The 24,658-nt window shown below is 41.8% G+C and overlaps 1 protein-coding gene across 2 annotated transcripts in view; it reads left to right on the top strand.

Moving 5' to 3' along the window:
* The window catches only part of ppargc1b (peroxisome proliferator-activated receptor gamma, coactivator 1 beta), a 102,843-nt gene that overhangs the window by 55,690 nt on the left and 22,495 nt on the right, over nt 1-24,658 (top strand). Inside the window, exons 2-3 of one of the 2 annotated variants that reach the window (XM_028589967.1) lie at nt 12,847-13,032; nt 17,505-17,705. In XM_028589967.1, the coding sequence (XP_028445768.1) occupies nt 12,847-13,032; nt 17,505-17,705 (387 nt within the window). The remainder of the gene's footprint in view (nt 1-12,846; nt 13,033-17,504; nt 17,706-24,658) is intronic. The other variant, XM_028589968.1, reaches the window with a different exon arrangement.

Genomic DNA, 24,658 nt, shown 5'->3' with positions numbered 1-24,658 from the left:
CCTGCAATCGCCACGTCCCGATTTATCCTCCGTGCCTTCCTAGCCGAGGGTTGGAGGGGATGGTGGAGGGATGGAGGGGGGGGAGGGATAGAGCCAGATTAGGTTGCAGAGTGAGGTTGGCTAGAGGTGAGATCAGTGTAACGGATCTCCCAGCAGGAAGGAAGAGACGTAGACGGACTGGATTCCATAGCGTTAGTGACCCTAAGAAACCTTGACTTAACCGAAGAAAGTGACTCGGTGGGAGAACACACTCGATTTTTAATGTCGTGCTATTGCTTGTGAATGTAATGTGGGTGATAGTCAACACGTTACCGATGATGGTAACACACTGCCAGTATCGGGGTTTATTGCTCCGAGGCAGGCAGCAGCTTTAATTTGTGGGTGTTTTTTGGGAGTCATTAGTGATATTTATGAGGGTCATTATGAAAACGAGAGCATTAGTACCGTGTCCGTTTGTCTTCTGGGAAGCGTTTTGGCGTCCAAGGTAAAATAAAAAAAAGGTAAAGACTGAAGTACTGAAACAAAACAAAGAATGTTACAGCTCTTCACTGAAGTTTGCTAAATATAATGTGCTATTTTGCTGTAAAATCAAATCCAGAGCATACATATAATATACAAAAGCAAACCATATTCTTATTTTGGCTCACTTTGGTTTGGTTAAATCAGAGAGGTGAAGAGAACAGAAAGTGGACGGAAATGTTTCCTTAAAGTCCTTTGCGTGTCAGATCAAAAGCAAAAATCTAAACTTATTCCGTCTTAATATCAAAACTATAAATGAAACTATTAAAAAGAGCACTCAGTGGATTTAGACTCAATCTGGAACTTCTGCACATCCAAAACTTTCTTATTACCCAACCCTGTTGTTTTACAAGCCTCTGAGGGTTTCACCTTTTAGAGCCAGCGGTAGATTGTCCCACAAAAACAAGAGAGAGGGAGAAGGAGCATTTGATTGAACTCCTGAGTGTTTTTGAGTCGAGACTGGAAACGGCATCAGCAGCACTCAATAACACTTGTTGTATTGACTGAAGGCCAGAAATCATTTGGAGTGTGTGTGTGTGTGTGTGTGTGTGTGTGTGTGTGTGTGTGTGTGTGTGTGTTTGTGTGTGTGTGTGTTTGTGCGCGATTGAGTGAGATAAGAAGGAAGTGAACAGAGCATTATGTGTGTCTGAGACAACAGAGAGAGGAAGAGAGCCTTTGATGATGTGTGACTGTGTCTGGGTGTTATAGAATGAGAGAAAAACAAAGAAAATGGTACGTAGAAATGTGTGTTTTTGTCACTGAGTCAATATGCGAGAGACTGATGTCCTTACATCTTACCCTTTAGTACCCATTTGTCTCGTTTCATCCGCTCGCTTCTGCTGTTGTTTGATTTCCAACCCTGCAAGCAGCTGAAAGCAATGAGTTCAGAGGTCATGGTGGTCAATATCAAGAGCAAACTTTGACAGAAATGTTCCCAAAATTTGTCATAAATGCTTAATTGGATTAAGTCTAATCCGTCCCATTTAATAAGAGCTGTTACATTCTTGCACAGATTCAGATTAGTAATACTGCACCTTGGATTAACTGGTACTGCAGTTATAGCGTACATGAAGGAATGAAGGAACACTAAGGTCCTCTACGCACCATCAGTGGCAGAGGGAGTCATTCTATATGTTTTGAACATGCGGTATATTCACACTGAAAAAAGTGACAAATTGAAATGTACTCAAACCAAACAGAATGCATGCAGTCGAGTAAACTATCCCACAATGCAATGCACTATGGAAATGAAGAAGATGCGCACAGCTGGAAAGACTTCAAATGAATTGTTGAGGGTGAGAATTCTCCAGAAAGAGAAAAAAAAAGAAGTCTCAAAAGAATTATTAAGAAGTCCCAGTTTGATTTCTGAAGAAATACATCACGTGCAATGTGTGGTTTCCTGTCAGTATAATATGGTAAAGTATGTAGGGTATTTGTATACTCACCGCTAAAACAGTATACTATGACTATAAGTATGTAGTACATACTGTAAAGATTTGGTATGTAGTATGGATCAGGGACACGCTGATGGATTTCCTATTGATAGTTTGAAGACGTTGAACCTCATGGCAGCACTAGCTTGATTTGACGCTTTGTCACTGTGCTCAAAGTTCAGTCAGCTTTTACTTTAATATAGATCACATGCAGAGACAAGCCCAGAATGCATATCTCGGAAGTGCAGACTTAGTAGATGCAGAGCTGTTATTTTAGGTAATCTACAATTTGACATACAAACATTCATCAAACAGTGTTTAAAGTTCTGACCCGTGTCCTAAGGGCTCACACACACACACACACACACACACACACACCTACACCCCTATACTCTGCAGCAGTCGTGATGGGAACAGCCAGTACATGACAACACTTTGGTTTTTTAGCAGCGTCCCACTTCCCTCTCAATTGGCCTCATTTGTGCTCATCACAGCACATTCACAAATACACACCAAACACTCACAGACAGACACACACACACACACACACACAGCTACTTTGCCCTCATGATGTACTGACTGAAACTAAAACTGAAAATAGACAAAATGTTTAATAAAAAAAGGTTTAATAAATGTTATAAAGCCTTTCATTCACAAACGCTGGGGGTTGCTCATGTCACATAAATCACTTTATCTGTCATGAGTTATCAACACTGCATGAGGTCAAGGTCACACAAACACACACACACACACACACACACACACACACACACACACACACACACACACCCCTATTAATTATCACTGTGTGTGTGTGTGTGTATGTGTGTGTGTGTGTGTGTTTTGGGGGTCATCTGTGTCTGGCAGCGGCTCCTCAAGTCATGAGACCAGAATCAGAGCTAAATATAGACACACACTGATACCACTGATAGCTGTCTGTGTGTGAGTGCCGTTGAACTTATCAAAGAATCAGACTGCAGACTTGCATTCTGGGCAATGTCACCTTTCTTTCCATTTTCATTTTTTCTACCCTTGTCCTTTCATTCCCTCTAAGAAAAGAGAAAGTCCAAAGGGAGCGGAGTGACAAACTGCCCGTTGTCCTGTGAGGATCAGAAACATGGTTCATTTAGGAGGAACACAATTTGGAAGGGGGTCAAGTCTCAAACTTTCTCTTGTTCTAACTTCTTAAATGTGAGAATTAGCCGCTTCTCTCTGTTCTATATGACTGTAAGTTAAAACATCTTTGGTGTTTTTGGATTGTGGGTTGGAGAAAAGAAGACCTTGGGCTTCAAAAGAACAATAATGTTTCTAACATTAGATAGACCAGACCAGATTTAAAGATAATGACATGATCATTACTTGCAGCCCAAGCCTGGATTGTATATTCGGTAATTTTATTAGGTTTCTTATTCTGTACACAAAGCATCTATTACTTGCCTGTCCGTCCTGGGAGAGGGATCCTCCTCAGCTGCTCTTCCTGAAGTTTCTTCAATTTGTTTTCCTTTGTATGCTGTAAGGATTGTAAAGCCCCTTGTGGCAAATGTGTAATTTGTTATATCTTGTTTGGAGAAATTCTGACTTGAGGAAGGAAATAAACTGCAGCCGAATACAGCGTTTGCACTGACTTGCTCCTGCTGTGAATTCATGTTAACTTTTTGAATGTAAAGTAGATTGCTACTGAAAAAAAAACAACTATTGGTGCTTAGTCAAGCCTCTTTGGATAAATAAAGATTAAACAGCACGAGATAATGATTCCCATTGATCTGCATCGTAATTTAGCTTCTGTCCGTAGCCTTGTGAGTCTTCATTGTCTGACTTTGTACGTCGATAAACAAACGGCACATAATTGTCTTTTTGTGGCCCTTATTAAACACGGAGGGGGGCCGCGGATGGAGGGGGCGTCCTTTTTGTTCACATGTAATTAAGCACATCCCCTCTCTGTTTCGCTGCTGAGGAGGACAACATGAGTTGGGAAGTTTAAAATGTGCAGCTTTCCCTTCTCATTACCTGTCAACAAATTACTCACAAGCGACTCTCTCTCTCTCGTGTCATAGTGAAGAATTGGTTGTCAACCTGAAGAAAGGGACCTTTCAGAAGGTCACAGCATAATTCTACAGGGTCATACGATGATGATGCATGGAGTATAAGTGAACATATTCCAAGTCGTAAATGTGGAACGCATATCACAGTAGCTGTCTCCTGGAAACAATCTCCTTGTGAACAGGATGGATTTAAAATGATTAAAGAAGAAGTGGTCATAGCTGTACAGACAAACCAAATATCCAAAGAAGAGATCACCCAGACTGTCTAAGTGACGGCTGTTCTTTGGGAAATGCAGTGCTGAAACATCACAGCAATTAGTGCATAGCACCAAAGATGTCTCTGTCTTCCTGTTAATCTCTGAGGATCTGAGGACCGTCTGGTTCGTCACGCACACGTTTCATTTGGAGAATCCAAATTTGGAAGACTTAATCTCTTCTTTCCTTACTTTATTATTATTTTTTTTTTCAGATAGAATTGCTTTTAACACATGGCTGTGATGCGCACTTTGTGTTTACCTGGAGGGTTAAGAATTAGACCAACGAAGGGGCAGTTGATGGTCTGTTCAACCATGGCCGATGGCCAAATATCTCTAGTTTTTTTTTTTTTTACCACAGAGTTGGTGCTGAAAGACCACAGCCACAAGTGCCTAGCACCAAAGAGGAAGAAGAAACTCAAAAAATCAAGACTCGTCCGGATTAGCACTTGCGAAGAGAAAATAAAATCTGTTAATTTCGCGCCAATTTTCATCGCTCGATGTTCATGTTCCAGGTTTCCTCGTTAAATGTTTGAGCGGCACTGCGGGACATCTGAGGTGTCATTTCTACACCACTTCCTGTCAAAGTGACCTACAAGAAAGTGAGAGTTAAGGCGGTGGGACACTTAGCAGAGTCCCCAGTCCTGGCACGCTGCTTTATGTCTTCCATGTCACTTCAATGTTGGAAGGTGATTACAACTCTCCATCCGGCTCCTCTCATCACCATTTTTCAGCTATATGGGCTCCGGTCTGTCACTTAACCTTCACGTGTACCCCATCCCCATTTTTTTTATTACAGTGTTTCTCAAAGAGAGGTCTAAGGTGTCAGTTTGGATCATTTAAAGTTCTCGCAGATCAAGTATTATCTATTATACCTTATTTTCTGATTACATGCAACATAACTCGCGCTGTAGTAGTGATTATTGGGATACATCCTTCTTCTCCTCTTTGCATTTATCCCAGTCCTGCATTACTGCTGCCAATAACTGACAGTCACATGTTGTGAAATGTGATCATTTTTTATGCAAGGTTGTGGAAGCTTCTTAAGCAGCTTTTGTAGAAGAGAAACTGGCAAAACATTACAAATTAACAATTGTATTATTGAGTAAAGAAGTATCTGTTTTCTGTATGTGTGGTCAGATATGAACCTCCATCATATCCATAAAGGTCAATAATAACTTCAATTGCAAAATCGAATTCTCTGCTGGAGATAAGTCATTCATGATGGATGTAAAAAGAGCAAAAATAGAAATCTTTTTTTATTTTTTTCAAAGGAGCTTTTTTCCCTTTATTTCAGTGTGACAGTGGATAGACAAGGAAAGGTGGGAGAGAGAGATGGGGGATGACACGCAGCAAAGGACCACAGGTCGGATTCAAACCCAGGCCGCTGCAAAGGCCCCAGCAACGGGGCGCACACTCTTACTGGGTGAGCTAGAGGTCGCCCCAAAAATAGATATCTCTACCTCTTGGGAATTGAGTAACAAGTGCAAAATTGGTCCAGCAATACTGCAATAAGTGAAAGGGAGTTTTGCAACATCTACGTCTTTAGTTGCATCTTTCAGTAGTCTAAAACCTCTTGACCCAGTGCTTTAGCCGTTCAGAACTAGTGCTACCAAAGCCTTTGGAGGGTCAAATCAAATTGATTCATGTAAGACGCCAGTGAATGCACTAGCTAACCTGAGAAATAATCCCTTATATTCAGAAGAGACTTATTGTCCTCTTTTCTCTCCTGTGATCCACAGCCGAGAGTTGAGAGAGCTTGACCTTGTATGGTGGTGGTGCTATATCTGTGTGTGTGTGTGTGTGTGTGTGTGTGTGTGTGTGTGTGTGCGGTTGAGTGTTTGTGTGCCTTAAGGGAAGTTTGGGCAGCCCAGAACACTGGCAGGGACTCACCGGCACATGATTGATCTTGTGACTGACCTTACATACTGTAACATTACACAAGGCCTGCTGTACTGTAGAGTTTCCAGGAAAGCAGCAGCCCCGGCTTTGATTTCTCTGTGTGGATCAATAAGGTATCACATTATTATCAGAACCACGTAGTGGTTGGTTTATGTGGAGGGAGTTACTTTATTTGCACTAACACGTACCTTTATCATGGCTCCGAAAGATAAAGACATTTTGCTTTCTCTTCGTGAAATTGATTTGGCATTCGAGTCTTGTTGACGTCCGACGGCCATTTCCGGTTAGTATAAAACAGTGGTGCGCATTGATTTATTGTACACCAACTGCAATAATAGACCATTGTAAACATTAATACATACTACACACTGTATACGATTATGGAATTGTGACACGGCGTAATAGTTTCCGGTCAGTTAGCAGCTAATCGATAGTTCGAATTTATAGTCTAAGCTAACAAGCTTGTATGTAAGTAGTATGTTGTGTTTCTTTAGGTTGCTCAGCTTCATATATTTAGCTATGAGTCCCCCCCAAGCAGACTTGACTAAACCAATAAGATAATCATAAGTTCTTGTGTAACTAAAATCCCAATATGCTATTCATAGAAAACCAAAGGAAAGATGCAGAGCTTTACCTCAGCACCATGGTAAGAAGGCAAACAAGAGATAACCCTTGAAAGAATCACGTGTGTGTGTGTGTGTGTGTGTGTGTGTGTTCAAGTGTGTTTAAAGATAGAAGTGAAGGATGCGGTCCAGCACATCCACATGCTAGAGTCTCGCTGGCCTTTCCATATCCACTTAACTCTCCCACGTGCAGGCCTGCTATAAATAGCGCAGGTTTAATGCGTGATTCTCCCGGCAGGCTTTTTATGACTCAACAGGCCAATAGGTTTTCACTGTTGTTACTAAGGCAGAGATTAACCACAAATGGAAGTCACCACACTTTATTTCTTTTTACACTCCATTCCCCCAATATCACCATTATTACACCGAGATACCCTTAACAAGCAGACACTAGCGAGTGAATGTTATAGGTTTGAAAAGATCAAATGCTGGGATTAAGTTTTGCATTCACATCAGCACAAATTGTAGATGTAGACACTGTGAATTCATGTGAAATCCCCCCAAAATGTCCTCAGTTCATTTGCATTCTGCTCTGTTTTAGCTGTTTTGCATGTATTTCTGTAGCTAATAATTCCTACTCACATTTCCTCTGTTTATAAAAGCCCTTAAACTCCGAATGAACTTATGGCAATTCCCCCTTTCAATAAGGTGTCTGTATTCTACGTTAATTTCATGCCCATTTGCTTAATCTGCTCATTCTAATGCTCCATTTGAGCCATAATAGATTCAGACAGAGACACGGTGAGTGATGGGTTTATTTTTTCTGAGATGCTCCTGTGTTATGCCACTGCCATTATACTACATTAAAACAGGAAAAAATAAGCCACTTTTTCTCCTATTTATTTCCCTTTTAGCAACCATAACACATTTATTTTTCCCAGGAAAGGATGACTGAGCACTGTGGTGTTTTTTTTTTTTTTTTAGCACAAACCCTGATTTATATTCATTCTGCAGACTTGTGGATTTCAAACTGTTTTATTTTTGCTCAGGGCCACCTCAGTAGGGGATGTTGGAGAAGTCAGAGTGAGCTATCTTTTTCAATGCATTGAGATATTTCATGGATTCAAACATGAAGGTAGGTAGGTACCGACTCAGTCATCTCGTCTCTAGGCTGTTTCACCGCCTCACTGGCCTAATCCTGTTATGAACTGTGTTTGACCCAAGACGTCGGTTGTTTGCTGACAGATGAAGTCAGAGAACCTAAACCTCTTAGATTGAGATAGTTAAAGACTGAATGGGTGTTTTTTTGTGTGGATCAAATAGAACTAAGCATCCTCACAAGCAAGCAGTAGTATGAGGTCAAAGGTCACTGCACTCGGACAAAAAAACGCAGCACGATGCGCGGTGATCACGTACAAAACGATGAATGAAATGAGAGCAGAGAAGGCGTCGCTCGCCGCTGAGCTGCTCCCTAGCCTTCGTCCTCCTCCTTCTCCTCCTCCTCCTGGCGTGTGTGAGTCATGTTGCGTTGCTCTCAGGGGCTTCATCATTATTCGGAGTCAGCGCGGCGGCGGGAACCACAGCGCAGCCACATTCGCCGGCTGCCCTTTACCTTCTGCTGCTGCAGAGAGGATGTTCAAACGCAACTGTGTGTGTTGTTCATGTCCGTGGTGCTTGGTCATGGCTTCGCAATGAGTGGGATGTCCCATTGTTGTTGTATGTTTGACATAATTATAAGTCCAGTTCGCATGTTTTCTGGATCATGTGCACACACTTGTTGCTTGTGTTGTGCTACGCATGTGTTTGGGAATTTGTGTGTGAGTCATGCCCAGGGATGTTTTTATGGATTGACGATGCTATGGAGAGAAGGAGGGAGAGAGCGAGTGATGACTGAAGAGACTAGAGGGGCTGAGTGGAAACAAAGAAATCAACCTGCCTGTCCTCTGAGATTATGAGGGAGGGATGGAGAGAGAAAGAGAAACATAGAGGGATGGAGTAAAGAAGAAGGGAAGAGGGAGGTCGAGGTGAAGAATGAATATGAATATGAAAGAGCAGAAGAAGAGGGAGAAGAACTGGAAAAGAGAGATCAATACAGCATAAAACAGGAGAGAAACAAGCTGAAGAGGTAAAGGTTGAGAGGAAAAAGAGAGCAGAGAAGAAAAGGAAAGGGCAAAGCTGAAAGAGGATGAGAGAAGAAAAAATAATCAAGGGCAGCGAAGAGGAAAGACAAGGTGATGGCAACACTGGAGAGGAAGGAGAAGAAGATGAGAAAAGAGGGGAGAGAAGAGATGAGGAGGGATGCGGAGGAGAAAGAGGTGAAGAAAATGGAGGAGGAAAAGAAAAAGAAAACAGAGAAGAGATTAAGAGGAAAGAAAGATGAAAAGACAAATTATCCAGCACATCTCAAAGAGAGAGGGAAGAAAAAGAGAGTGAAGAAGAGAATGAGAGCAGAGGAAATTTAAGGAGGAGAAAACAGCTGACGGACAGGAAGGGATGGAAGAAAAGGGAGAAAGGGAATAAAAAGGACAAAAGACTGAAACTAAAGGGGGGGGGAAAGAAGAGAGAGGATGGATGGAGAAAGAAAATTAAAAAAGAGAGGAGATGGGGGATGTTCAGGAGGAAAGAAGGATGAAAGGAGAAAAGAGAAGGAAACATGAAAGAGATTTTGAGGAAAGAAAGATGATGAGCAGGAAAGGAGAAAAAGATAAAGACCGGACGTAGAGGAAAGGATGACAAATGAAGGAAAAGACAGATGCAGGAAAAAGGAGAGGAGGTAAGGAAGGGAAAAGAGAGGAGCAGAGGCCGAGATGAAAGAGGAGAGAGGAAAAGAAGGACGCACAGAGTGAAGGAGTGGTGGAGCGGGATGAGTCAGGCGCACAAGAGAGGGATGTGGGCTGCATTGTAACTAACACACACACACACACACACACACACACACACACACACACACACACTAGGTGAAAACGCACACCTGCATCAGCAGCTGGAGGGAGAGGAAGCAGTGGGGGGGTCTTATAGAGGGCATCCTCTTCCCTTCTTCTTCTCTAGCCAGTCACGACTACCCCTCCCTCCATTTCTCCTCCTTTATTGCTCTTTTATTCTCTCTTTTCGGACCCACATCCCTCTTTTTCTCCCTCTGCCCCACTCAATCTTTTCCTTCCCCTATCCTCTTCCTTCTCTTTATTCCCGCATCCATCTTTTTACTTCCTTTCCTCCCTCCTTACTTATTCACCTACTTACCATTCTCTCTTTCTCTCTCCACTTTGCTGATTGCCTCTTTGATCATGTCTGCCCTGGTCTACTGTGTAATTTTTATGTTATTTAGGAAACCATAAATGATATCAGCTCATGCTATCCATCCAACCCTTGACCCAATACACACAGACGAGGATTTTCCTAGGATCAGGCTTTTTAGAGGTTAAGACCCCCTGCTGTGTTTATGGTCTCGCTGAACCAATAGGAAGACTCAAAACTCTTGAAAGGGTGAAGACTACAATCTTGTAGTTCTTTGACTTCCTGCCAGTTGTGAGGCATTTCCCTTCTGGCTGGCACTTTCGCATAGAGGTGTGAATTACCCCGGCTTTGGGGTTTACATGCAGGCCAAGATTCCTTTGTCTCTGAGCACATGTGTGTCCTGTATCCAGAGGTCAGTTTAATCTGAGGCCTTTTGGTTAAAATCAGGTTTAACCAGACTCTTGGTCCCCAACAAAGGGTTTGACAGATAGGTAAAAAAGACAAGACAACGCCCCGATAAATGTACGTATAATTTTAGCACATTTCCAGACATAATTGACTGTACTGCAACTAATTCCAGGGATAATTTTTTTTTATATTTTACATAGAATAAACTTAAAGTTATTTAATGCCCCGGGACAAAATACCAGAGATGCAATGTACAGTTGAGTCAGTCAGTTGGAGATGAGATTACCTCTGAGGAAAGCTGATAGTGAAGGAAAACCGTCTGATTCAGTTGGTGTAACTGGTCGACCCTGTCCGCTAGCCCAGTGAGATGAATGGACAAGTAAGTCTGTGTGTGTGTGTGTGTGTGTGTGTGTGTGTGTGTGTGTGTGTGTGTGTGTGTGTGTGTGTGTGTGTGTGAATAAGTGAATGAAAGACAAAAAGAGCGGTAACGGATCACGCTTCCTCGTCACCCGTACAATAGGACATTGATCTATTGCACTTCAGGGGAAACTGCTCGCGTGCACACACGCACACACATACACTATACACGTTAACACACACATTCATACGTACACAATGCTTGCAAAGAATCAAGTTTGACTACTTTCTCCCCCCCGACACGCTACCTCCTTTTCTCCTCCTCATACCATTCTTTTGTCCTTCCCGAAAATGTTCCTCTTTCTTCCTCCCTCCCTCAAGAGACCACAGTTGCTTCCCTTCACACTGAGTCACGTACACACACTTCCTGCACTTCTTCTTTTTTCTCTCAGCGACGTGGCTCAGTGTTTCTGTCTGACTCTCAGCCATGTGCTGTGACTGCAAACCACGTGGCCGCTAACTTCTGACTGGAACATTATTTCGGTGGATCACAAAATGGGGCTCCTGCCGGGGTTTCAGGGTTTCTTTAGAGTGTCTGAAAAGTTCTTAAGGGTGTTCTAGGGGTTTTGTAAGAGGTTTCCATGTGCTGTTGAGAGCATTTTCAGGGATCCTTGAGGGGGATTTAAGCAATTCAAATAAAGGTTAGAGGGGGCTTTGAAGGTGTTTTAATGGGGTTCTTTTAGCGGTTTAAGGGCTCCTTGAGGGAAGAGTCTTCAGGTGTTCTTGAGGGGGTTTGAGGGTTTTTGGGGTTATTAGGGTTATTAGGTTAGGAGGAAAATGTTTCAGGTCATGGATTCAGGGTTTTAGGGGTTGTTGATGGGTTTCTGGAAGTTTCTAAAGGGGTTCTAGAGGATCATGAGGATGTTTCTTGGATTGTTGAAGTGGCTGGCATGGTCCTTGATTAGCTCAGGGGATGTTAAGGGAACTTCAGGGGATTCTTTGAGAGATTTCTGACGTTTTTTTTTAAGTTCTTAATGAAGTTTATAGGGGTCCATCCATCCAAAGTGTGTTCAATTTCTTTTGTCGTTTCAAACATGAATCTGTTAATGAACGAAACATTTTGTCATAATAGTAAAGCTATGCAGTAATGCCACTGAAAAAAGTCCTCAAAGTACCCTGTAATAATGCTGCATTGGATTGTCTCTTACATTGTATGTGCACCGAGCAAATCACTTAGGAAACGGCACATAGTTGTCATGATTCAGGCAAGGATGTGACCGCAGAGTCCACAGATTAAACAGACTAAACAGAATAAACAGAGCAGCTCATTTCAATGATTAACACGCCCTCAACCAACAAAGGAGAACTAATCACCTGGTGACCTCTTGGGTCAGAGTTGCACTTTGTTGTGAGCCACAGGGAGACGTGCTGGATAAACGCATGAAAACACTTCCAGATACGTTCTGCTGGTGTACGTGGCACATTTTCTGTCTAATCCTAGATCGTGCCGGGGTATACGCCTCTATTGGTTTCCGTGTCGAACCTCATCTAACATGGAAGTCTCATTATCTGTAATGAGTAGCTGTTGAGAAATGAGGGGCTGTTGACGAGAGCTCCTTGTGACTCCGACAGTGAACAGTGTAATAATATACAGAATACGCCAGATCATGGAGGCTTTTATCCAAAGTGCCTCCCAGTACTTCAACTGCATACATATTTTAGAAAGGGTGGCCCAATGGGAACCAAACCCTTAATTCTAACAATGGCACTGCTGCACTGAGCAATGAACTTCACAGCAAACGCCAGCCTTGGCAGTCGCAACGAGGGAACAGGATTATTTCCCATGTTCGGTAGCTTGTTTCAGAGAGCAGCGGTTACAGAGAAAACATCAATTCCTTTGTGATTCGCATAAGAGAGCGAAGCAGCCGACACATGTTGTTCATTTCTCACTGAGGAGCTTTCCAGCTGTGATCAGCACCTCCAGTTTTTTAGGGGGCTATTTTTTTTACACAGTGGCTCATGCACTTTTGTTGCATCTCAAAATTAGAATAACCGCCTGGGAATTTAGCTTTCATCCCGATGTTTGACTAATGTGACCTTTCCCCCCTCTCCTACTCTCTTTTTCCATCTTCAGTATGGGGAGGAGGAGGTGTGTTCGGATCGCTTGGACACTGACTTCCCGGACATCGACCTTTCCCAGCTGGACACCAGCGACTTCGACAGCGTCAACTGTCTCAGCGAGCTACAGTGGTGCAACGATCAGCCGGCGGACGTGTCATCGGCCTCCATCCACTACAGTACGGCAGATGAGCTCTTTGAGGTGAGCCTTCTTCATCGAAAGTACAGCTCAGTTATGTGACTGATGTTTCTCTCAAGACAGCCATTGACACTGCTGCATGGGTGTGGTCCGCCATTAACATGCATCCGAAATGTAGTCCAATGTCCAATGGTGGTAGTCATGCTTTTATCATGAACATTATTATTTTGATGTGTTCAAGTTCAAATGCATAGATTTAGGTGTTAGTCAATCAGTGGACGACTAACATTTTGTGGACAGGCTTTTAGTTCACTGAGAAATGTATGCAAAATGTTACAAACACAGGTACAGATGCCAAAAACAAGCCCCTTGCACAAACAAAAGAAACAACAAAATGTATTCTAAATAGTCCCATACACAGTACAATGTGGTAAAGTTTAATTTCTGCATTCTTAACCCATCCTAGTATTAGGAGCAGTGGGCAGCTATTTATACAGCATCCGGGGGCAACTTGGGGTTCAGTGTCTTGCTCAGGGACACTTTGACATGTGGCCAGAGGAGCGTGGGATTGAACTGCCAACCTTGTGGTTACGGGGCGACCACAAGCCACAAGCCACCCGTAGAAGAAAACAACCCCCTTCAACAGCATATTCTATTCCTAATTGCTTCAGCTTTCTTATTCTTATTCTTTATTTTATAAAGGACAACACACATTAACCAACATTTCTGTAAACGTGCTAGTGTTAGCCAGCCGGCTCATTTTCAGATGATATTACACCAGAGCAACAGGAAACAGCAAGACAGGTTAAACTATACAGACAGAAGTCAACAAGACACCATACACACAGCTAGATCCATAAATAAGCTTTCTCAGTAAGCCATGCAGAGCTACAGGAAGCAGCAAGACATTAGCACAGTTACACATCAACAGTATCCCCATTCAGTATAAGAAGCCAGCTTTAAAGCTAATCCACAAAGTTGGCACATTTTTGGCATATTTTTATGCCAGGCAAAAGGTACTACTATGATTATTCAGTTCTTTGACCAGAGTCATTACAGAGTTATTTTACAAAGTAAGTACAATAAAAATGTTATTATAACAGGGTAATTTTATATAGCACATTTAATCTGGGCCTCGGGGTCCGTTTGTCTTTACTGTTGACTTGTGCAACACCCCAACCCTTCACCTCATTCCTGTGCTGAAATTTGCAGCATGTCTCAGAGGGGGCTACCGAGGTATTCCCAGTTACACTGTGTGTAACGTGATGATGGATGCAGTCCATCAGTTTGGAATGGCCCAATGCTTCTACAGGGCCAATTAAAAGCCCTGAGGGTCCGGTATCAGGTGCCCTTGCTGGATGAATTCAGGGAATACCCTTCTGGTTTGTTTCTATATTAAAGCAACACCCCGGATCATTGATTGTCTATAGGTTTCCAGCCCAGGCGATGTCTCGAGGTCCCATTACAGAGGCTTAATTGAGTGCATCTCGAGAACAAAAAGACGACAACAAAGAGATAGAGTAGCATTTAGGTCCAGATCATCGGCTGTGTAACGCAATGCTGCTGGTGGAAATTGCTCTGATGCTGCAATGCACCGCAGAGTATTGGTTAAATGAAGACACGGCAAGACATGACGGGAATGCGGGTGAAGTAAACACACAGACTGTCTCCGTCTGTACTCTCTTTATTCTTATTCGATCCCCATTAGCCGACGCCCGAGTTGCTATTTGTCTTCCTGTTGTCGATACAAAACTTTGGTCTGCAGTTTGCATCTCAAGACAGCAACAATAACACTTATTGGTATCTTTATAAGAAAGATGCAACAACAAGACGCTTCATTAATGAGATCTGCTGACATTACCTGATGAAGAGAAGAAATAGCCAAAATATGGAAAGAAATGCAGTTATTTTCCCCTCTTCTGTTTTTTCTCTCCCTCTTCCTTTCCTTTACTATTTAACTTACTGTCTGGTATCTTGTTTCTAGCTCTTTAAGTTTTCTCCGTTCATGTTTGCTCCATTTTTCCCCTCTCCCTTTTAACTTTCTTCATTGAATCTTTTCCTGACTTAAGTTTCCTAGTTTCTTTCTTCTTTCTACCTTTATCTGACTTTTTTCATCAATCTATCTATCTTTCTTTCTTAAACCTTCTCCTTTTCTATGCCATTTGATCACTCTCATAAATACACAATTGGCCCTTGTGCCACCGTTGAAAAGTCAACTTTCCATACCTCTACCACCCACCAACCCCCAACCATTGCATATTATATTATAGCCAATATCGTATTGATCACATTAACACAGCAGAGCAGACGGTCAGACAGCGTGTGATAAACACACAGTAATGAATAGAGACAGATAAAGCCCCCCCCATGTCTCGGTCTTTCCATACGTCACTTATTTACAGAAGCGTATCGAAATCTAGTCCGACGTCGGGTGGGATGGATCTGTGTTTGTGGGAGGTAGGGCTTCATTTAACCTTCAAGAGTGTAGAGAGAGAAATGAATAGAGTTGCAAAGGTTATATATTGCTATAATAACAGTAATAATGATGTGAAGGCATCTACATTGTCAAATATATAATTAAATGTTATGCTTCCTTCCATCTGTCATTGATGTTACTTTCTGTGTCTCTCTGTTTCTTTCTTACTCACTTTGGAATCTAATTACTATCCAGGAAATCTAATTGATATCCATATAATCCTATTAGTATAATCAGGTAAAATCCATGAGTGCCATCAAATGTTCAAACATACTGGTAATGCTAACAAAGCCTCTCTGACTATGATAAACCCACATAGACAGATTCCAACAGACAATTCCAATTTCAATTTAAAATGAAAATAAAATTTGAGCATGAAAAAAGGCAACTTAATGACTTCATAACCATTAAAAGAAGTTAGATTTCAAGCCCATGCAGCACAATATTGTGAAGGGTGTAAACCAGGCAAAAAAAAAAGAAACTTGTAGAGACAACTGTAACTATCAGGAAAGCATCATGTATACCCCCACAAAGTTTGACTTTGATTCTGCTTACTTACGACTACGTTCTTCACTCCTGTAGAGAATGTCAAAGTCTAAATTGCAGCACTCAGCTAAGAGAAAGAGAGGCAGCAAGCCCGAGAGACAGAGAATCAATTAAATAATAAATAGTTTGGCAGCCGGGAACAGATAGAGCCGGATGATAAAAGAGAGAGACAGATGAATGGAGCTTGGTGGCTTCCCGTAGGCCAACCATGCTATCACCTCTCCACCAGACTCTGCGCTCAGCAAGATGGCAGCTTCATCACAGTAAACAACCCCTGTGTGGATGTAACAGGAGGCATGACAGGGTAGTAATTTAGGACTGAAATGACAGATAAATGGTATTTTCTGCTGTGTATCTTCACATTTGACCATTTCCATGCTTGCAAACTTTGGAAAAGCATGTACGCCCTCATGGCAAACCGATATAGTAGTCGAGAGCAAACAGACCGAGCCAACTGGTCAATTTATTTGATAAAAGTCCTGTTTCAGCAAACCTGTGTAGTGTCCTTTCTAATGAGGTCCAACTCTGGTTACATCATCCATCACCATGTTAATTAAAAAGACAAAAAAGAAGCAAGAATGGACTTTAGACAACATCTGATTAGAGTGGAGGAGGTGGAAGATAGAGGAGAGGGGGGATTCAAGGAGTGATTCAGCAATGACACAGAGCTCCCAAAGGCTTTTTTATTTCTTTTATCTGCTGAGGACAATAATTCCCAGTTCTAAATGCAGTATACATATATGTTTATCAGAGGATAGTTATTTTCCAACTGACTTACACCAAATGATTCATACGTGGCTGTTGTTGCATTTCTGTGGATTTCAGGGCGGGGGTCACACAAAGGTTAGGAAATTTAGAATTATGCTTTTTTTTTAATTATTATTTAACTATGATGATAGCCTGTTGGTATCTACTGTACACGCCTTGTTTCTTGCCTTATAACAGCTGTTCCTTACAAATAACAATAATTGATGTTGCTTCGGAGGTCCTATTAGCTGTTGTGCGGTTTTCTTCTGGGCAAAAATTAGACAATGTTACATCAATGATTGACAGCATACATTCAACAATTAAACAGGAAAGATTCCAAGGAATCAGACCAGAATGCACTGCAGCCACAGGTATTTTGGGTTAAAAGTAAAGGTGATTGTCAGCTTTTCTTCCCATGGAAACGTGTAACATGTTGAGAGCAATAAATTGATGATCCTCCCCTGAAGTGGTGTTGAATTGTGGGAAATGTAGGCAATCACTGGTTACTCATTGTCATTTGAAACTGTACTTGACGGGGGTTTGCCCTTTCTGAGCACCTTCAAGACTTTCCGTGCACGCTGGCTTAAGAGTTAGCAAGTTAGCAATGGTTGGCAAGGCTGAGAATTAACTTACAGTCACCACTTTTACTACAGCTACTAAACAGACTTTACGTTAGGATGGTTACAATGTGCATCATTTTACTTTTTAAAGTGTACAGTCACGCTGTATTCTCACCCATGTTCTCACTGTGTCTGACCTCCTCCAGATAGAAGAGGAGAATGCGGCTCTGCTCGCCGCTCTGACTGACAGTTTGGATGGCATGGTGGATGCCGAGGTGGGCGGGCTCTCCGTCTTCCCCGCCCTGGGGGAGGAGCCTGACCAGGAAGAGGAAGACGAGGACAGTCTTTCTCTCAGCACCGAGGACTTCAGCCAGTCCCTGGGGGCCGAGACAGAGGACCCGTCTCTAGTAAGGAGGCCTCTTATACTTCCTGTAGACGGGGCACTTTTTCTTTCTTTTACCATAGTTATTGAGCTAACATTAAGTGGAGAAACCTCTGATCAGAACACTCAATTCCATCTCCCCTGAGGGTCCCTGACCTCACTTTTGCAACCCATATCTGAACATTTACCCCCTTTTAAGAACTTGATAGCTCCACCTCAAATATCCTCATGTTTCTTTTTTTTTGTCAGTAGTCCTCGAATCAAAAAGTCTCTCGCAGCTCAAAACCGGGCGCCTGTTGAAGTGGAGAGCCTTTCATACACGCTTCAAACAGCATCCACTCCCCTCTCTCACCCCCGCCAAGCTGTGTCTCTCCTTTCTCATGCTCTCCCTCTCACTTTCTCCCCATTATCTTAATCTGTGTTGCGTTTGCTTACCTTGATGTTACCCTTGTTGGCCCGCAAGGTTCAAAGTCTGCCTTTAACTCCAGGAAAACAGAGAAGCGCTGAGGCACACTGTAACCTTCCATCCAGTCCCGTGTGTGTGTGTGTGTGTGTGTGTGTGTGTGTGTGTGTGTGTGTGTGTGTGTGTGTGTGTGTGTGTGTGTGTGTGTGTGTGTGTGTGTGTGTGGGTGTGTGTGTCTATGTGTGTGCATGTCTGTGTGGTTGTTGAATGTCTGTATTTCTAAGGACCACACTCATGAATCACTTTGTTGAGTACAATACTATCATAATTGATAGAAACATATGGCCAAAACTACACTGTAAAAAGCAACCTATAGAATCTACTCAATAAATGTGAGGTAACAATTTGCAATCCGTCTGTTTGGGTAGATTTCACCACATGTTTTGAGTGAAGCATATCTACATTTAACAGCTATGATACACTAAAAGAAATTAGGTAAAGTCTACCTAATATTTCTCAATACATTACACAACTGATTACTTATAAAAAGTAAGTATCATTACCTCTTGATTGGACAGGAGGAGGTACAAAAGAACCCTCTCCACTCTGCATATTCAACTGAAACAAGTTTCTTAAACCCTTCATATGTGGATTCCAGTTTGTTTGTTATACAAAACATGAACATCTTACATTTGCAAAGCCTTATGGGGTTGTTGAAAATAACCAGTCAGTCTGTGCCTGAACAAAAAACAGCATTTTCCTCATCTCAACACCGTGTCCCTTTGGTTAAATGAATTGACAGCCTAGTACCAGTCAGAAACACACTGAGTTCAGACCAATATGTATCTTTTGAATAACATTGATCCATGAGATGATATGCATTATTTGAATGTAGTGAATTCCAATGTGACACTCCTCTTTGGGAGATTAAATTGTCTGATTGCATTCTACAGTGAGCATTCTTCAGCACCAACAGTAAGTTCCCAGGAAACAGTCTGTGCCTGAATACGGTGACAAACAGTTCATCAGAGCGTAGATCAATCCCCTCAACAGCACACATGCCTTGGTTCGGTTTCCACACACGTTCAGCACTTTGTTTCCCTCCATCGCAATCTACGCATCTGCTGTATGCTCCTTGGCTGCAGGATTATGGATCACAAGCACCTTCATGGTTTAGTCCATGTTGTCCTCATTTTCATCCTCCATGTTAAAAAAAGAAACAAAAATATGCACTTTTAAGTTAAGGACAATAACAAGATACTATCCCAATACATTTATCAATCATGTTTTCTTGGTTAAGCCAAATCAACCCAAGTAGAGTTTGTTTTAAATAATCAGCACTTCAATACAATTCAGTGACAAATTAAAACTGTGACTTTATTGCCTATTTCTCACCTGAAATTTCTCATCCTATTTTAGTAACTGATTAGCAGTAATGTGAGAAAGTTTGCATAAAGTATGTTGGTTTAAAAACCTGCATTATTAATATAACCAAGTTACATCATGATTTTAATTGTGGATAAACCTCGTGCCTCATTACAAACTAAACTGACATTAGAAGGGGTGGCATGTCTGTCCCACAATGGTGGCTGTGCCAAGTATTCACAGTTTCTATGTATATAGAAGTATATGTATATATATATATATATATATATATATATACATAGTTTGAAGTAACGTAACTAACATCTCTTCCAACAATCTCCACATTGCTACGTTTTAGTAACAATAGAAGCTACTGTACCTTTCAACTCTGGCATTAGCTAGCTAGCTGGCACAGTAGCTTGCTAACTTTTAATGACAGACTGCCATTGAGTAACTTGTTAACAGCCTAGAGAAGCAAGCCGAATATACAATCTAAACCAACCATTAAATAAGTTTATTACACACAGCAACCTGTTAAAAAGGAATCTTACCTTAGCTAAACCGAACAGCTTGACTCCAGTGTCCCGCCAGTGAAACGATAGATCTTGGCCAAGAACCAGCACTGACGCATGTTCACTTTGAACTGCAGACTTATCATTTTGGGGTAGATTTTATTATATTTGTTTAGGCTGCAAATGTTACTGTTATAAAATATGTAATGTAGGTAGAATTTACCCATTATTGTATATTTGCTTACTGACTAATATATTTGCAGTAAAATTTAAACAATTTGCATGTGTTGTATTTACTACCCTCCAAAATCCGTTTTTACAGTGTAGGAACCATGATAGAACATAATCTTCTCTTTTAAATCTGGATCAGGTTTAGGCTTTTAGGGCCAGGGATCAAGGCAGATCAGAAGGGTTAGTACAAGTTCAGTAATCCAAACTTGTATGTGGTCTTTCAGCATGTGCTCAAGTTTATTTGTTTGCTTGTTTTCAACACACACACACACACACACACACACACACACACACACACACACACACACACACACACACAAACACACACACACACACACACCTCTTTTCACACATTGCGGCTGGATGCCTCTAGGTCTCTGGGCCCCTCCGTCATTCCCTGAACCAGACTTCTAGGTAAACCTTGTTTTTCTCTACTCCCTCTGTCCCCCGCTTGTTATCAGCCCCTGCATGCACCTGAACTACGTCCCCCACCACAAAACACTAAAGCGCTATCTCATCATACAGGAACAACAAATTGCAGTATCCCTTTACAGTGAATATTGTGGCTTACTTTTCCCTTGGTTGACTCTGCTGTCAGGAGAATGCAGGAAGCTATTTCACTGAAATAAACGTCTGATGATTACTGCTGTAATGCGGCCCTGTTGCACTTGTCAAGATGAATTCCGCCCACTTCCTTAATTTGACTTAAATTTTACAGCAAAGGGGCTGCTTATTGGGTTTTCTTGTGCGCTGTGATTTAGCGGCAGTCTACAAAGATACTATTGTTTGGCAGCCATGAGTCATGCCGGATGGCTGAATACCTAAAGCGTAAATATTCACCGAGCTGCACTGCCTTCAATTACACACCGAGTCGTACTATAAAACAAGTCTGTCAGTGAAGTCAGAGGAGCTTTGTGAAGCTCTGCAATGAAAGGTTGGATGTTTAGCAATAGTTAAAGTTCAAGGATGTAAACTAAGGGAACGACAGGACTCAACAGGGTCACCTCTTAATGCTTGCACAAGACCACCTGATGATTAGAAATAAGAAGTTGTGAAAAAGCAGTTCTTCATATTAAAAGGAGATGCCATGCCTGCAGTGTGACTCCAGGGAAGGCAATGTCTGTCCATTAGTCCAACACTTGTGTCAAGAAATACTTCAATATTGAATTAATTGCCATGGCATTTGGTACATATATCCACGGTGGCAAAAGGATGATTTCTAATGACTTTGGTGATCCACTGACTTTTCCTCATGTCTGGTTTAGATTTAAATGTCTCAACAAGTAATTCCATGGTTTGCCATGGGATTTGGTACATATATTCATGCTCCCCTCAGGATGAATTTTAATAACTTTTGTGATCCCCTGACTTTGATGATCTAACCATCATGAGGTCATAATTATAATTTGTCCAATAATGCTACTGTACTGTACTGTACTGTACTTTGTTTGCACGGTGGCATTAGTATTAAGTTTTAAGCACCGCCCACACAGAGCTGCTAGCATTGCTCTAGTTTACTCTTGTTTTAATTCCACATGAACAAGTATACCACACCTGTGATCTACAGCTCTGACTTTAGAAATGTATGGTTTTTTAATTAGCATTTTGCATAGAGTAACGCTGATTTGATCCTTTCAAAGACTTGGCAAGTTTAGCGACTGATATGGACTTTAAAGCTATATATATTAATGAACGTCCGTTACATTCAAGCCATTAAGCTAATTAAGACTATCAGCTCCACACAACTCTCTCTGTATTTCTCAGTATGGCAGTCGGACTCAAATGACCCATCTGATTGGTAGAGTGCTAACCCGGAAACGGGGAGTGGAATGAGCGTGACTAAAGTCTCTCAAAATCTGACAAAAATCTTTTAAAGTGACCTTTGTTGATCTGAAATGAAGACAGATTCAGCAACTGCGCGGTATATTTCTCGCTTAAAATGTTTTCAAAAACTATTTTAGTACAATATGAGATCGGACTCTGAATGAGTCTGTCTTTGAATTTCCGGAGAAACCAGACCCACGTGACGCGTTCGTCCAATCAGCTGCCGGTTTTAATTTTTGGCCGACAATACAGATTAGCGCCGCCTGCTGTTTTGGAGATGTATTAGGTCTCGTCGCTTTGGTGTGTTCCGAGGCACTTTTTTTTACCAATTTGGGGAGACTGATCAGCCCAACTGCCTTTTCTGCCAACGTTTGGCCGTCGGCTCTGTGTGTCCGGGCCTTAAGACTGACCTTTACAGAATCTGACTGGCATCAGAGAGAAAAATGACCAGAGGAAGGGGCATTCCTTCCAAATCGGTGGAAATGATAATGACTTTAATGACATTAGATAGTTCAGTGCAGCAATAAGTGTGGTTTGGCAGTCGAGGAAGCCAAAAAGATGCCAAGCCTCATAGCGATAGCCATTAGTGTGTGACTTACACTATGCTGGCATAGTAACAGCAAACAGGACGCAGTGAGACAGAACAGGCTTTGTTGCTGTAACATGGAGGTATTGTTTGGTCCAAAACAACAGGTCAGCCATGCTGAGAGGTCAAGCCACCACATGCCATCGTCTTCGCTGTTGTGTTGCAAAACATTGTGGCCCCACACACATGACTGCCCTGCCCTCCGCCGCCTCACCTTGACGACTCCTTGGTTATCCGTCAACTTGTGTCAAAATAGGAAACAGTCTAGGACGCTTAATCAGTTACGCCTGCCAGTTTTCTCAGGTTCCACTTCCATCCAGTGAGAAAAAGACACTGAAGGGCAAATGAGAAAGTTCCGATAGTTAGCGTTATATAGTGAGGAGAACCTGATTAAATACAGCGGCAGTCATCTTAGCAACCCCCTCCATCACACTTACGTCGTCTGTCAGCTTGGTGTCTTTCTGACATGGCCACAATGGCTTTGGGTGCAAAATGGGCTGCACGATATGAGGAAAATATGCGATATGCGATAACATTGTTGAATATCGCTAGAACGATATTACTTGCGATAAATAAACAGATATTGAAGTGTATTCAGTTGACATTGACATTGAATTAAACGTAAAAGGCATCACTAAAAAAATGAAAGACAGTTACACTTTATTCTGATAAAAAATCTGAGTGTCTCGCGATATGTCGCAACCCTTCGTGATACCTGTGTTGTGCCAGTTAATATTGTGATGACGATAAAAACGGTATATTGTGCAAACAACATTCTTTGTGCTTTGAGATTTCTGCTTGCCTGAATGAAACTGACTTTTGACACTTTGGGGGCGGAAACCAAGGAGGCACTGGCCCTCCTGTGATTGGTCACTTTGAAGGCGATCTCACAATGATTCATGTGTAAGAGACCTGAAAAGAACAGGAAGCAGACTGACACTGAGAGAGCAGGTTGAGAACTAATGCTGTGATTAACTTCAGTGGCACAAATGTAGTTTCCAGCTTGATGCAGGTTTTTTCATGGAAGACACGTTTTTTTCTGCTTAAATGTGATCCAAATGTTTAACCTAAGTATTACATGTAAATACCAATAATTCATCCTGCATTGTATTGCTGCAGTAAGCACTCATGGTTTATCCTGCAGTAGCACTTCTTATGTCAGATACTGCAACAGTAGAGCTGAGAAAGTCGGTTTTATTCCAGACACACAGCGCTCAGTCAACTGCTTGTTGCTTCATTCCTCTGACAGCTGGCAAGATAACACGCTTTTCCAAAAGTTTCCCCTCATACTCACAGGTCTCTTTTTCTGTCACACAGCCACATACTATTACTGCTGCTGCTTCTAGGCTACTACTACACTTTCTACCTCTAAAGTACTTCTGTCTCTGTTGTTGCCACTCTGAAATCATTTCCCTCGGGCTTCATCTTGGGACGCCTCCAGGCAACAAATTGGTGACTAGCAAGATGAGTCAAGCCTCCTATCGCCGATAGTTTTCTACATCTAAAGTTATGAGATGCCTGATAGCATTTACATGTCAGGAACACAAGTGAATAATAGTTTGTTTCTCCAAAGCACAGGAAAACTACTTTTCTCCCCACTTAGGATCAACCAAAAATAGCCATACAAGCAGTTGGCAGTAGGAATGCAATTAAAATGCAATTTTTTTTAAGTTTGAGCTCGCAAAATTGGTTCAGAGATGTTGTACAATTTGTCATAGATGCATTAAAAGTTGCATGTGGCACGTTGATTGACAAATTAATGCCATTTTTAGCATTTTAGATTTCCTTGTTGTGAACTCATCGAACTCCATCTTCACTGTCTCTGTAATAACTACACTAGATATTATTACTATTTACCTGTAACAACCACTTAACTGTAGTAATGCCAAACCGTTCCCAGCTAAATTGCTGATTACACTACAAGTACCTATATTTATATCAGAGCCCTTCCATGACCCGGTGTTTTTCTGTTTCTGCCTGGTTCATTCATTTGTTTTCCAGTCTTGTATCTTCTCCTGTTTGTCTCAGAAAAAAACATCTACTACAACAAAATCGAA

Source organism: Perca flavescens, chromosome 10 (assembly GCF_004354835.1).
Source record: "Perca flavescens isolate YP-PL-M2 chromosome 10, PFLA_1.0, whole genome shotgun sequence".
In the NCBI taxonomy this organism is placed as follows: domain Eukaryota; kingdom Metazoa; phylum Chordata; class Actinopteri; order Perciformes; family Percidae; genus Perca; species Perca flavescens.
The sequence above is the reverse complement of the archived record's forward strand: the minus strand, read 5'-3'. Positions and strand labels throughout refer to the sequence as shown.